Consider the following 14,710-nt stretch of genomic DNA (forward strand, 5'->3'; position numbering starts at 1 on the left):
CCAGAACCCACTTTGGAGTTCAATCTTGTTTGTCACAACCTTGCTCCTGGCTCCACCCCAATGTCTCCTGGATCTACCCCCAAAGTCTCCTGGCTCCACCCCAAAGTCCCCAGATATTTCTTGAATTGGATTTGGCAACCCTAGTTGTATAGCTGTACACATATTTTCCATTGTTTTATTTTTTAATTTTTTATGTAGGTTAGCTGCTTATCTGGATATTACAATAGTTTATTAGCTGCTTATCTGGATATTACAATAGTTCATTACTGCCTGAACTGTATGTGAAACATCAGTGTATCTACCCTGCAGACACGTGCAGTGAAAAGGCACTGAGCTGTTTGTGTTTTCTGACTCTGGATATACAAGGCTTGTGTTTTGTTCAGGAAATGGATCAATATGTTTCTATTATTAACCCTTATCACAATCCAAGCGAAGCCTTTGCCATCAGAATATTTACAGAATTTCAGTGATATCACAGAAGTAGGTGAGTGTGAACATAAGACAGGTAATGATCAGGTTTTACTCTATTACATTCAGTTTAAGATGACTGGATATAGTATGCTGCAAGTCTTCATAATTCATGCAGCACAAAGAGTGTTCTAGCCAACATTAAGAATACAGAAGTAATATGTACCTAGAAAATCTTCTGTGTTGCCATCCTTTAAACAAAGTGTTCCCAGTCTTTTTGAATATGTGGGCACCTTTGAAATTCTGACACAGTATCATGGGCACAGCCACAAAATGGCTGCCATAATTTACCTTCAGTAATCCACTGAAGAACCTTGCGATGTGGGGCAGCTGCTGCCAAAGCAACATTTAAAAAAATCTGCACAGCCAATCAAAAGCTTTGCTGGAGAACAGCCCTACTTGGGCCCACCCACTTTCTAAAAAACAGTTGGTGAACATCAGGAAAGGTGTCAGCAGGTGCTATGTTGCCCATGGGCACCATGTTGGGGACCCCTCTCCTGTAAACATACAACTCATCCTTGCCTAGTCAAGTGCTACAAATGTACAGGAAAGAAGGCTGTCAGCTGATCTGAAAAGAAAAGTCTGAGGTTTTTTTGCCTTCTTGGGCACAGTTGCCAGCATTTTTAGTTAAAAGCCAGAATCTGGGCATGTTAATTTTAACAAGAAGCTAGAATTCTTTGAGTGCAGAGCAGCATTTTCCCTTAGTGTGTACTAAGGTCCAGGTTGCTGAATTCAGCCCAGTTCTTCATTGCACATACTGATTCATAAAACAATGCAGAATATGTTCATGTTCTTCCCTCCATAGCTGCAATTTCACAGCCACTGGCAGCTATAGGGGGACTGTACACAGACTTTCCACACACCCCTTCAATGAACACTAGAAGCTAGGGTTGCCAAGTCCAATTCAAGAAATATCTGGGGACTTTGGGGGTGGAGCCAGGAGACTTTGGGGGTGGAGCCAGGAGACATTAGGGGTGGAGCCAAGATCAAGGCTGTGACAAGCATCATTGCACTCCAAAGGGAGTTCTGGCCATCACATTTAAAGGGACGGCACACCTTTTCAATGCCTTCCTTCCATAGGAAATAATGAAGGATAGGGGCACTTTCTTTTGGGGCTCATAGAATTGGACCCCCTGGTCCAATCTTTTTGAAACTTGGGGGGTACTTTGGGGAGAGGCACTAGATGCTATACTGAAAATTCGGTGCCTCTAGCCCAAAAAACAGCCCCCCCAGAGCCCCAGATACCCACAGATCAATTCTCCATGATTTTCTATGGGAATAAATCTCCATAGGGAATAATAGAGTTCCCAGCAGACATTTCCCTCCCCTCCCCCCGCTTTCTAACGACCCTGAAGCGGGGGGAGGGCCTCCAAACCGGGGGATCCCCTGCCCCCACCTGGGGATTGGCAACCCTACTAGAAGCCCACCAGCCTCTTCTGCTAGGACTAGCCACTGGAACAAACAGAAAGTATTTACAATTCATAATGCTTTTGCTGGAGCCCACAAATCCCTGATTTGTCTGCAGCTCTGCTCCTGGACAAAGGTAACAAAATTTCTTCAGAACAAAAGGTAGCAAATTCCATATAAAACATCTTGTACAGTTTTGAAGTCAGGATGTGAACTTGATTTTTTTCCAAGAAGAGTGAATAGTCTCCCTTTATATTTGCTATCAAAAAATTCTTTTGATTGGGTCACTATACGCACAATATTGTGAACGTAAGATGGAAGAGGTGAAAACTATGCATGCTTTCCCTGCAGAGCTCCCTGTAGAAGGCCTTAATATAAACACAATAGGTATGAACGGTCCCTTTAAAATATGTGTAAGTTGTGAGTTCTTATATTTTTAAAATTAAAAATATAATTAAAAAGCTAAGCCCAATTGCTTTTTAAAATCATGTTAGCTATTCCACCTCAGACTTCAGGAAGAAAGATAAAACAAGGTATTTATCTTAACAGTAGTAAAAACATGGAATTTCCTTATCTTCTGCTCTCAGCACTAGGGACCAACGACATCTTCTGCAGGGAACCTAGAAATCAAACTCCTACTTCAATCCTACAGAAGTAGAAACTTTTAAGGACTAGAACTCCCTCCATGGAATTCTACCAAGGTAGCTCAGTTTCTTCTTTTAGGAAAAAAACGGTGTGTGTGAAAACCTTTCTTTTTGGAACAGGCCTTTATAGCAGTCAGCACCAGCACTAGAGAGCCTACGCAAGACTGGTGCCCCAGGACAGGTGCGAGGGATAGGGAGCCGGTGTGCATGTGCTCACACACACTGAGCCCAGAAGCCCTGTGGCAGTTGCCACCAAGCTCGCCCTCACAGAGGAGGCAAGGAGCTGCTCCTTACACCAACTCCCCATCCCTTACATCTGTGCCTGGAAGAACAGATGCAAGGGACGGAGTGATGGCAAGTGAGCAGTGAGTGTACACACTGAGCCCGGAAGCCCTGTGGCAGCTGCAGCCAAGCTTGCTATTTCCCTCACCTCGGAGGCAAAGATGGTCGGGAGAACATAAACAGTGCCCTCCCCTCCCCCTCGGGCTGTACTCCAGGCAGTCACCTCAGGCTGCCTAATGGACTCGCCAGCTCTGATAGCAATAGAGCATTGCAATGATGCAAATGACTTAAGTGTATTTGGGGACTATTTTACCTGCTGTGTGATCATCTCCTGTTTATATTTAGAATTTATTATTCTTAGATATTATATGGTAATTCAGATGTTTTATAGTTTAATAATTTAGTTTCATTGTTGCTTCACAGCTGTTCTGTGGTTTATTAAGGTTCTATTGAGATATTTATGAGGGTACACATTTTGAAATAAAACAATTACTAAATAATATTGGGTTGGATCCAATGGTGTCATCTGCAAACAGATGAAAACTTCCATTCATACAAGGGTAGGAGCTATTTTTTGCAGATTCCACCCAACTCACACATGCACACACCCACTGTAGCTATCCAGACTGCATTTCTGCCTTGCTTGAGAGTCCCATGACCTCCAGGAGCAACATTTCTGAGACTGAGATGGACTGCAGTGTGGAAACGGGTATGAGAAAGATCCAGTCCAGAAGTACAGCTCTGCTCATGGTCCTTTGCATCCAACTGATCCGTTATTTAGTTTTAACCTTCATTCATACACAATTGATTTCAGAATTTTTAATACCCTTTATTCCTTTGTAAAAAACCCAAAACTTTGCACAAAACAGCATGCTACATATACAGCTCTGTGAAAAAATCTCTTCACATTTGCCTACTAACCAGTGTCTGAGACTGCAAGATAAATAGAGTATTAAAAGTACAATAAATTTAGAACATGGACCCAACTTCAAAAAATTTAAGAAACTTTGTAATAATCCAATTTATCTAGTAGTAATACCTGCCTCATATCACGGAGTCAAGATCCTTTGCTAGTTATAATAAAGGCATTATGCTAAGAAATGTGTGCACATGCATGAATGTGCATGCAGATGATTAGAGGATAAGCTACATTCCATCTTACTTACTATGTTATGTTTGACTTGACTTCCATTCATCCCTGGTTCTTCTTCTGATACTTTGCTAACATTGTCCAAGTAATGTTCTGATACTGTATTGCACAGCTCTTCCAATGAATAATCTTTTTCTTGGCACAGTTTGATTTCATCTAATAGCTTTGATAACTCTCCAGTCACTGCTTCACCTTCACAAAAGGCAAAATATTAGTCAGATAATAAGATGAAGAAAATAACCAAAATATGGTATACAATATGTTGAGCCTGACCGTCTAATCCTGGAAATAGATTTAAAATTTGCATTGAGATGGCTGGTCTCTCATCTCTTCTCCTGGAGCTGGCTCCACCTTTCTTTTGGATCTCTCCGATGCAAGGCAATGAGGCTCTGGCCCGGGTGTCAAACATATGGCCCATGGGCCAGATCAGGCCCTCCAGCAACTGGCTGTCATCTGCTTCATTTTCCCATGCCTGCTTTTTTCAGTTGCCATTTTGTGTTTCTCCTTGGATAAGCCAGAGCAGCAAAGCAGTCTTTCCCTCTCCCCCCACCCTTTTCCCAAAGGGAGGAGGAGGGAGGAGCAGCCTCAGCCAAGGAGGGAGCTTGGTTCTATAGCTCTGCTGGGTGATTAAGTTTGCCAGGCTTGATTAATCACTGCAGAGCTACTGAGACAAGCCTCTCTTCCTTCTAATGAATGGCTGAGGCTCCTCCCTCTCCTCCTGCCCTGGGGAAGGAAAGAAAGAGCCAGAGCTTCCTTTGCCCAGTCCCCACCATCAGGAGAGCTACAAAGAATGCTTTTAAGACTAGCAACGTTTTAGTGAAGGTATGAGCTTTTTGCCTTGCTACAGACAGAGAGAGAGAGGGTTTTGTTGGGCTTGTAACTGGGTTCCCCTCCTCTTTTTCACTGTACTCATGCCCTCCAGTCTTTTTCAATAGGAAAGCATGTGAACTATTTAGAAGAGAAATATCAGCATTAGGCTGAGAGTGTGTTCCACCCCAGGTTTACCCAGCAAATTTTCCTTATTTTTTCTTTCACATTTTCCTTTGATTGGGGGTCTTGAATTTAGACTTCCCAGATAGTAGGTTGACAGTGACCACTGTACATGGCTGTCTCTCTGTTCTTGTAGTTGTTTTTTGGGGGGGAAGTTGTATTTTTTTTTAGTTGTAGTCATTTTTCTGGGGAAAATTATAGTTTTGAGAACAAGCACATAGCCCTTAGTCTGTGCCATGGTGCCTTCACATGTTCTTGACTAGTGCTTGAAGCAACTTCTGTACAAAAGCTCACAATGCCCAGCTGCTTCATGTTCCTCTGGGTCTTAGGCTCAAAGCATTGACCATGAGATGTCTGTAATGTATGTCAATGAATCAAAAGTAGGTTTGCAACTTACAGTTGTGCACACCTGAACAGCACATATTCAAGACTGGTACAGACATTGTCTGCAGTATTTGATGCAATAATTCATAGAAAGAAGTGACATTTATCAGAGACTGTAAAACAAAATATTGCAAGCGGGCTAATATTTTAAGCATGTTTTATTTTAAGCAAAAAAATCTTTAATTGTGTGTCTGTGCCCTTTATAAAGTTTATATGTCCGCTGCCTGGCATTACATTTTATGATACACAGATAATCCGCTCTGAGCCCCCAATGGGGGATTGGGCAGAATATAAATAAACTAATAATAATAACAACAACAACAACATGGCTTGGCCCAACAAGGTCTCATTTATGTCAAATCCGGCCCTCATAACAAATGAGTTCAACACCCCTGCTCTATCCTATGTAAAAGTCCTATTCTCAGATGCTTGAGGGCTTGTTGTAATTATCAGTACTTAGACAATACATTGTGCATTAAGCTTGCTAATTTTTTTTCTAATTCCAGTTCCTATATAAAGGGGTTGTCTGTGCTGGTTGTAGTTGTGAATAAGCAAGGAAAAATTTCAAATGCTCAAAAGCGCCAATTGCATTGCATTGCTACATTTTCTTCTGTAGCATTTTATTTATTTATTTATTTCAATTTCTATCCCGCCCTACCCCACCGAAGCAGGCTCAGGGTGGCTATAAGGATAGAAAAGAAGGAAAACTGAAGGTTCCTCAAAACAGAGTTATAGTGTCTAGATATACCAACTTTTAGTCTGAGATGCCAAACATACCTTTTCCTCTGCAGAGACTATGATGCTGAAATACTCTCTCTGCAGGAGTAGTTAAAAGTTCTATGGCTTACTTCTGGTATTTTGTTAAGCCATTTCACAGAAACCATATTATTAAAATTTTACCCAGATTAACGAAACATTGCTTCAAGGTGTGTGGCATTGGCTTATTGTCAACATACTTTGCATAGTATCTGCAGCTTATGTTGATTTTTTCCTGCAAACATTGCCCATCAGTTTTGGTAGCAGTAATAGTGCAATTTACCCAGATAAGAAGAAAACAGGGTTGCACTTAACTGTAACTGTTGTTCATCTAGTGGTCTTCTGTGGAGGCACACCTGGAAAAGGGGGGAACTACGCTTGCGCAGACCTGCTGCAGAGATCAGTGACAAAATTTTCTAGCTCTCTCTAGTGTTTGATGAATGTTGAATCTAGTGAATGGAGTACAACATAAAGCCCTGAATTCCCCCACTCCTTGGGCAGAAGTAATTGCCAAAAGGAAAGCTACCTTATAGGACGAGGGCAGATTATATGTGGCAAGGGGTTTGAAAATTTGAGCAGAAAGTACCAATGGAGAGAGGACTGGTTTTGCCAAGGGACCATGCAGTGATCTTGTTCTTTTGCATGCAGTCCAAAACATCATCAGTTTGGGCACTAAACAAATCCTTGCCTTCACAAGGCAGATCTTCAACTGTTGCTTTGGTGTCATTTGGGAGCACCATACACCTTAGTCAGGAGACCTGGAAAAGCACTACTGCAGAGGCCATGGATCTGCTGGCTGCATCCTCAATATGTCTTGCAGCGTTTAGCTGCTGTTTTCTGAGCTTTAGGTCCTCACTTGACTTTCAATAGATTGCAGTGAGGGAGCTGCTCTGCAACGCACAAAACCCCAACCCAGAAGCAGGTAGGCCTTCCACTTGTATAACCTTCACCAGGGGTCTTTTTATCTTCTGACAAGATATCAACATAAAAAGTGATTCATTCCCATAGGAACATCTGATAGCATCCCCAAATGGTGTTAAAGTTAGCCATGTGTAGCATCAAAGCCCCCAAGGTATCAATTTTGTGACCTAGACCATCAAGTTTCCTTCCTTCTCTATCAAATGGAGAGGAGTGGGACCTGGAATGCTGCTTGCCTGGGATGACCTCAGTAATGATGGAGCTAGCAGCAAGCTGAGAGAAAAGGAAACTGCATTCCCTCTTCACAGACCTTGTACATATTTTCTGTCTTCCTGACCAAGTGAGAGACTAATGCATGTTTGGCCCATATCGCTTTGACTAAATCAAAGAGGCCTTGCAGCATGGGAAAGGTGACAAGGCCAGCATTGGGAGGGTAAAGCAGCTTAAGGATCCAATGTAGTAGGTTCTGAGCTTATGATGTTAAGCTGCAATGAATTTGCAATACGAATTAACTAGTTGGAAAAAAGATGGAGGCTTTCCATTGGGAAAATTGGGGACAGGTCACCTATGGCTTTGGCCAGTGACGGTTCTGAAGGAGCATCAGAGCTGACCAGCAGTGAAGACAGGACTGAGGGAATGAGCATCTCCCTGCCTCCATCATGTGCTGGTTTGAGTGGGAAATCTCTGACTTACATTGGAGGAGAGGCAGAGTGCTCTGAACCTTTTAGAGAGAGCTAGAAAGCTTCAAAACTAATTTGTGTCAGGCCTAAGCACACTCCCCCCAATGTGGGCCTGCACAGAAGTCTACCAAATAGCACTTCATTCCTATGCTTCTTCACTAAGGATTTAAAAGTTCAGCTGGTAAAACTCCTTGTTTTGATAAACAGAGATTAGCACGGACAGCACATAGCAACTAGCTTTTTTCTATCATGTGACAATTTTTAAGGTGAACTATTTGTAGGAAAGAACTACCAGCTTTCACATTCATGTGCCTTAATCAAAGCATTTGGATTCTGTGATTACTGCATGCATTTTCATGTGTTCCCCACAGCAACATAGCAGCTGTAGAGAACCATTTCTGAAAAATAAAAGGAGAGTTCAAATGCAGCTTGGAACAGTGCTGCAGGGGGAGGAAGGGCACATGCCTCCACCGCAAGCATCTTTTCCACAAAAAAAACCGCATTGAGGAGGAATTATTTTGCCATGTGCACTCCATGTGCACAGAGACTCAACATAGAGCGGCAAAATCAGTGAAATAACTCCCCTGTTATTGCCCTCCTCCCATGGCACCATTTCAACCCCCACCCCCTTTTTTAGAAGCAGATCCCTACAGCAACATGAAAACACATGAAAAAAGGTAATGCATAGTTTGCCTCCAAGATGTAAAATTTATAACTATGCTTCCCATTATTTTTGTTTTCAAATATGAAATAATTGTTCAGAACGTAAAAATAATACTTTTTGTCTTCTGTGATGGGGAAACTTCTGGAGACAAAGCACAGGACTCATAAGCAGGCTCTGAGCATTCCTGTAAGGGTTCTTCTGGAACTCTTGCATTTCCTGTTTCCATGTACTCTAGAAAAACAAACAAACAAACAAGTAAACACAGGTCCTGAACTTGTTCAGTTTAGTTCCTTTTGGGTTTTTCTGATATGTCCTTAATAAACAAGCATATCCATGTGTTCAGATAAACTGTGCAGTTCTATTTATTTATTTCTCAAATTTATATTCCGCCCTCCCCACCGAAGCAGACTCAGGGCGGCTAACAACAGTCAACTAAAAGAATAAAACAGTAAGCAACAAATAAAATTTTAATAATAATCAATACCAATTAAATACTTTTTAAACAATTTTAAAAGATTTAAAACAATTTTGGTGCTAGCGTTGATTTTATTAAATTCAGCAATGTTGGGCATCATACTGTAATTCAACTAAAGGCAAGTTGAAATAGAGCTGTTTTACAGGCCTTGCAGAACTGTGCAAGATCCCAAAAGGCCCTTACTTCTTCTGGAATTTGGTTCCACGAGTGGGGAGCCACAATTGAGAAGGCTCTTTCTCTGGTAGCCTTCAGTCTTGCCTCCCTCGGCCCTAGGATTAACAATAAGTTCTGTGATCCAGATCTAAGTACCCTCTGGGGAACATGTGGGGAAAGACGGTCCCTAAGGTAGACATTCCTCGGCCATATAGGGCCATATGTAATCTAGTAATCTGTATTTTTATTTAGAGGTAAATGCCACTTAATTCAATGGGGCTTCTGAAACAGAAGTATACATAAAATTATTCTTATTGTACTAGACATACTAGAACCTTATTTTAGGAAATAACACAATTTCTATGTAATATCTGCATTTTCAGTTCTCTACTACTGATCTAGGATATGCATGTATACCATTATATTTGCTTAAAACGATAAGCAATTGTAGTGCCAGGACTTATGTTTTAGTTGTTTGCCTATGTCTGTGCAGGAGCTCTGCTTACCATCAAGGAGTGATAACAGCCAACTGAACACCCTTAGACCTTGGCTGCTAATTAGTGGTTCTTCGGGATTGTGAAAGGAGGAGATTTTTCTTCCTTGAAGAGCTTGCTTGCTGAGGCAAAGGGCTGCTGTGACCTTAGGGCAGACCTGTAGTGCCCCATGGGGCCAAGGCCCCAGCCTTCTTGTGGATTTTACAGGCCCCCTACCTGGAATGGAGGACAGCGGCCAGGACATGTCTCCCCCAGCCAGTGTGTACAAGCTGTGCATGTTCCCTGCTGCTCCCAGTTGGGGAAGGGCATAGGAATGCAGGGAAATAGGGAGGAAGTGCAGAGATACAAATTAGCCTTCTTTTCAACTTCAGAATTGGAAGTTGATCACTGCAGGCTGAGCTCCAGGAAAGATAGAAGGGGAATTGAAGCTTACATGCAATTTAAATCACACTGGAGGGGGGAAGAAGAGGGGTGGCCCCCAGCCCCTCCAGCTTTTTTTTCTCACCCCCATGCTCCCCCTCCTATGGCCCCCCATGGCCCCCTTCCCCTGTGACTCTTAGCTATGAGGCTGCTGTAGGATCAGTGAAATGAATTTTTTGGAACCCTGGAAGATTCTGCTGGACAGTCCCTGAGGGGAGCTGCCCTGTGAAGCTCTGGACTTTTAACTACCTGTGATTGGCTTGTTGTCAAAGTAATCCAGGTAGCTTTAATAGCTTTTTTATTTTTTTGTTGTGCTATGTGTTGTGGAACGCCTGTGTACCCAGAATAAAATTTGTTTGAACTTTTGTTCTGGAATTGTGTAAATGGCTTGCTGAAGGGACCAGTTGACTTTCGGCCTTATCAAAGAGTGCTCCTGAGTGAGTGCATGAATTCCTTAGGTATCTCCTTGATCATTTGGAGATTATTGACCCTACTAAGGGAACAGGGTGGACTGGGCCCTAGAATTTAAATAATCTGGTGGCAGCTTATGTGGGGGAAGGTAGCAGAGCTCTGCCTCCCTCTTTGGAATAAACTCTAAATGGTTCCCAAGTTATAGGTTCCCAAGATTGGTCTTCTTGCAGGGGGCTGGGCTAGAAGGGCTTACAGGGCTCTACAGCAATATCATAATTTTAATGGGTATTAGAGACCAGGAAGCCAATGCAGCTCTAGCTTTGTGTAGTGTGTGACTAATGAGGGGGATGTGAATTCCTTCTTTCTTGACAGATGCATCTCTCAAAGGCTGTGGATCCATACCAATTGTACACATTGCTGTCCTTTGCTAAAATAAAGTGCAATATGAACAAATATGCAGATATGCACCATGAACAAACATATCTGTCAACTCACAAATCATGTTAAATACCATAAGAAGCTGGAGTGCAGTAGCACTTTTAAGACCAACAAAGTTTTGTTGAGAGTGTAAGTAAGCTTTTGTATGGGATGGAATTAGCAGGCCTACATATACAGAGATTGGGCAGTGAATTAATATGCAAAATAGTGAAAATATTTTTAGCAGATTAAAAGAATGACAAGTTGGGATCTGGTAATCATTGGTTTGGGTTGACTGGGTGGAAAAAACAGCAAAGACAATAAACATCAGAATTGGAGATTGAGGTCAATATCATTAGGTCTCTTAATTGTGAAGACCAATAAATTAGAGTTTGTTGTAATGTTCCATTGGTCTCCTCTAAAGCATGGGTTAAAATAACAACATTTTCCTGTAGAATGAAGCTGGAGTTTACTCTGTTCAAATACTAATGCAAAAATACATTAGAATACAGTGAATGCATACCTCTCAAGTATGGGTTAAACCAGGGGTGACAAAACTTGCTTAATGTAAGAGCCACATAGAACAAATGTCAGATGTTTGAGAATCACAAGACAGGAAGGAAGGGAGGGAGGGAGGAAAATAGATGGGGAGAGGGAGCAGGGAGAGGGAGGTAGAAAGAAACCAACTTTAACTTTAAATGTATTCTCCAAGCTGCTGGCTGGTTTGGTTTGAAGAAGTGATTTAAAGAGACAAATACCTTTTCCAAGGCTGCTGACAGGGCAGTGGGGGCTTTGAGACCCACACAATATGTGTGAAAGAGCCACATGTGTCTCCAAAGCCACCAGCTTTGCCATCCCTGGGTTAAACTAACAACATCCTTTTCTAAATAGTTCTTTCAGAGACAGAAAAAGGATGCTGTTTAGAATAATATCACAGGCATTATTCTGATACACTATTCTAAACAACCTTCCAGAGAATACTATCTTAGCCACCATGGGTGTGGAATCTCTGTATAACAACATCCCACACTGTTATGTATGTGAACTCAAGGGAGAATTGAATTAGGTGTTCCTGCCCAGCTCATTGGAACCAGACGACCAGAGCTTGGGGACTTGGGAACAATGGGCAGCAGGATCATAATCCCCGCTGCCCTGCTCCAATCACAGACCCCCTGCTGGTCTGAATGGACCAATAGAGTGATTGCACAGGAACCCTGACGTATATATATAGTTGGCCCTGTTGGCCCAGTCTCCAGTCTTATGCTTACCCTTTACAATGCTGAAATCAATAAAAAGCTGATGTTCACTACCACTTTGCCTCATCAATCCATAGAACCCACTATATTATACACATCAAGATGGATTACAAACCATAAGGAATATAATTTCTGATAAAAATACAGCTGACTTTCCCACCAAACTGCCATTTTGTTCTCACCCATAACCACTCCATTAGATATGTCAGTCCCAAACTGCACAGGGCTTTAAAGGTTAATACCATCACCTTGAAACAGATCCAGTACTCAATTGGTAGTCCATGCAATTGGCAGAGCACCAGCTGAATGTGCATCCACATAGACATTGCAGCCTGTAGGCAGGCCACTGCATTTTGCACCAGCTGGAGTTTCCAGATCAGATTCAAGGGTAAGCTCACATAGAGCAAGTTACATTAATCAGTCTGAAAGTGACCATTGCATGGACCACTGTGGCTAAGTCCTGGGGGGAGAGATAAAGAACCAGTTGCCTGACTTGCTGAAGATGAATAAAGTTAGATCTGGCAACAGTGGTGCCTTGTGAGATCACTGTGCAATTGGATCCTTGCTAAAGTGTTTTTTAAATCATTTTCCCTTTGTGCAGCAACCATAGAATAATAACTGGCAGCAAGAGCACCATGCAGGCAGCACAGAGCCAGTATCCACATCTTAAGATGAGCTGCTCACAACCTTCTTCACAGATTAATGAGAGATTCTTCTAGTATAAAAGATTTGTCTATTCAGAGGTCAGGTATTTGCCAGATTGCACATACATGTGAAATTCCTAGACACATTTACAGTCTTAGCTGACTTGAATATTGTAACTAGTTAAAGAATGTGCAAGAAAAAAGAGCAAGAATTAAAACATGCTCTGTGTTTAATGAAGTACAGCTGCCTTCTTTCATGGCAGGAAATGCGAGGATATGCGGCCATGGGTGGCAAAGCTCAGCTGAAAAGAGCCACTGAATTCCAAAGGAGTACTAAGACCACTTTAAAACATCCCTTGCACTAGGCTTCCCAAATCCCCCGCCTGGGCGGGGGACCCCTGATTTGGAGCCTCCTCCCCCGCTTGGCAAAAATCCAGAAAGCAGGGGGAATGGCGGCCCTTCCCACGCAGCCTAGATCCCAGCAGCTTCTCCTCTCCCCTTCCCACCGATCCCTGATGCTTCTCCTCCTCCCTTCCCTTCCCTTCCCTTCTCACCTCGGATCACAGCAGCTTCTCCTTGCCCCTCCTCTTCCCACCCAGCTCCATCGCAGCAGCCGGAGCTTTCCCAGGCTGCTTCCTGCCCCGCCCCAAAGGACCATGTGCCTTTGCACTTCCCGAGGTGGTGAAAGGCTTCAACTTTCTGTGTCTGTGTCTTTGTTGCTGTGAAGAAGCTGGCTGGTGAGTAGAGAGCCAATCACCTACATCAGATTTGTGAGAAGGGGTGTGTATGTGGAGGAGAGGGAAACGTCTTCATTATTCCCTATGTGGAATATTTCTCATAGGGTATAATGGGGAATTGATCTGGAGGTTTCGGGGGCTCTGGGGGAGCTATTTTTTTAGGTAGAGGCACCAAATTTTCAGTATAGTATCTAGTGCCTTTCCCCAAAATACCCTCCAAGTTTCAAAATGATTGGACCAGGGGGTCCAGTTCTATGAGCCCCAAAAGAAGGTGCCCCTATCCTTCATTATTTCCTATGGAAGAAAGACATTTAAAAAGGTGTGCTGTCCCTTTAAATGTGATGGCTGGAACTCCCTTGTTGGAGTTCAATTATGCTTGTCACACCCTTGTTCCTGGCTCCGCTCCCAAAGTCTCCTGGCTCCACCCCCAAAGTCCCCAGATATTTCTTGAATTGGACTTGGCAACCCTGCCTTGCACCAATTTTAGCTGTTCTTCAGCAAGGTCTGGAAGTGGGAAGCCCACCTTGAAAATCTGAGATTTAAACTGAGGTACATAAATAAGCATAGCTCCAAGGTCACATGTTGCTTGTTTCAGGTTCTAGATTATCCTCAGAAAAACCTGAATGAATTTGCAGAGGCTTTACAAATCTACTTTATATTTTTAGAATTCAATATATCATGAAGAAATAATTTGGAACAGATAGATTTGAGTCCAGTAGCACCTTAGGGACTAACAGGATTTTAAGGGTGTGAGCTTTGGAGAATCAAAGCTCCTTTCATCAGATAATGAAGGGCAGCTTTTGAGGTTCAGACTTTTTGTTTTTAGATTAGTGAAATGGAGGACAAGATCATCCACTCCAAATGAAACATCCAAAATAAAATCTAGATAAAAGTTGTACATATTCCAGAGGGGCAGATGTGTCAGTCTGTTATGAAAAAAGCAAAAAGAAAAGTTGTGTCACCTCAAAAATCAACATTTACTGCAGCATAAATTTCCATGCCCTAAAACTTGCTTCATTAGCTCCAATCCCCATGGTGGAAGTAGGGGTCCACTGCCAGAACATGCCCCCCCCCCAGCCACCAATTAGCTGGCTGGCAGTGGGACTTACCAGTAGAAAGAGGAAGGCCCAGACCACATTGCTGGTTTCACACAGGAAGTGACATTATGATGTCACAGACTTTCAGGTGACACTCTGGTATTTGGGCAAAAACTCTATGATAGAAACTGGTTTTAGAATAGAATTCTCTATGATAGAAACTGGTTTTGTTGCATAGATGACATCATTTCTACGCAACACCACCTTTGTGGCTGGGCCTTTATCGTTTTCCTGGTTTTTGGTGTAGTGGTTAAGTGCATGGA

The 14,710-nt window shown here is 42.6% G+C and overlaps 1 protein-coding gene across 1 annotated transcript in view; it reads right to left on the reverse strand.

Annotated features, from left to right (window-relative positions):
* ANKS1B (ankyrin repeat and sterile alpha motif domain containing 1B) overlaps positions 1–14,710 on the reverse strand; it is an 831,045-nt gene that overhangs the window by 689,832 nt on the left and 126,503 nt on the right. The window contains exons 7-8 of the mRNA XM_060245226.1: positions 8,458–8,574; positions 3,968–4,143 (exon numbers count right to left, since the gene is read on the reverse strand). Of these exons, the coding sequence (XP_060101209.1) occupies positions 3,968–4,143; positions 8,458–8,574 (293 nt within the window). The remainder of the gene's footprint in view (positions 1–3,967; positions 4,144–8,457; positions 8,575–14,710) is intronic.

Source organism: Heteronotia binoei, chromosome 8 (assembly GCF_032191835.1).
Source record: "Heteronotia binoei isolate CCM8104 ecotype False Entrance Well chromosome 8, APGP_CSIRO_Hbin_v1, whole genome shotgun sequence".
Taxonomy (NCBI): domain Eukaryota; kingdom Metazoa; phylum Chordata; class Lepidosauria; order Squamata; family Gekkonidae; genus Heteronotia; species Heteronotia binoei.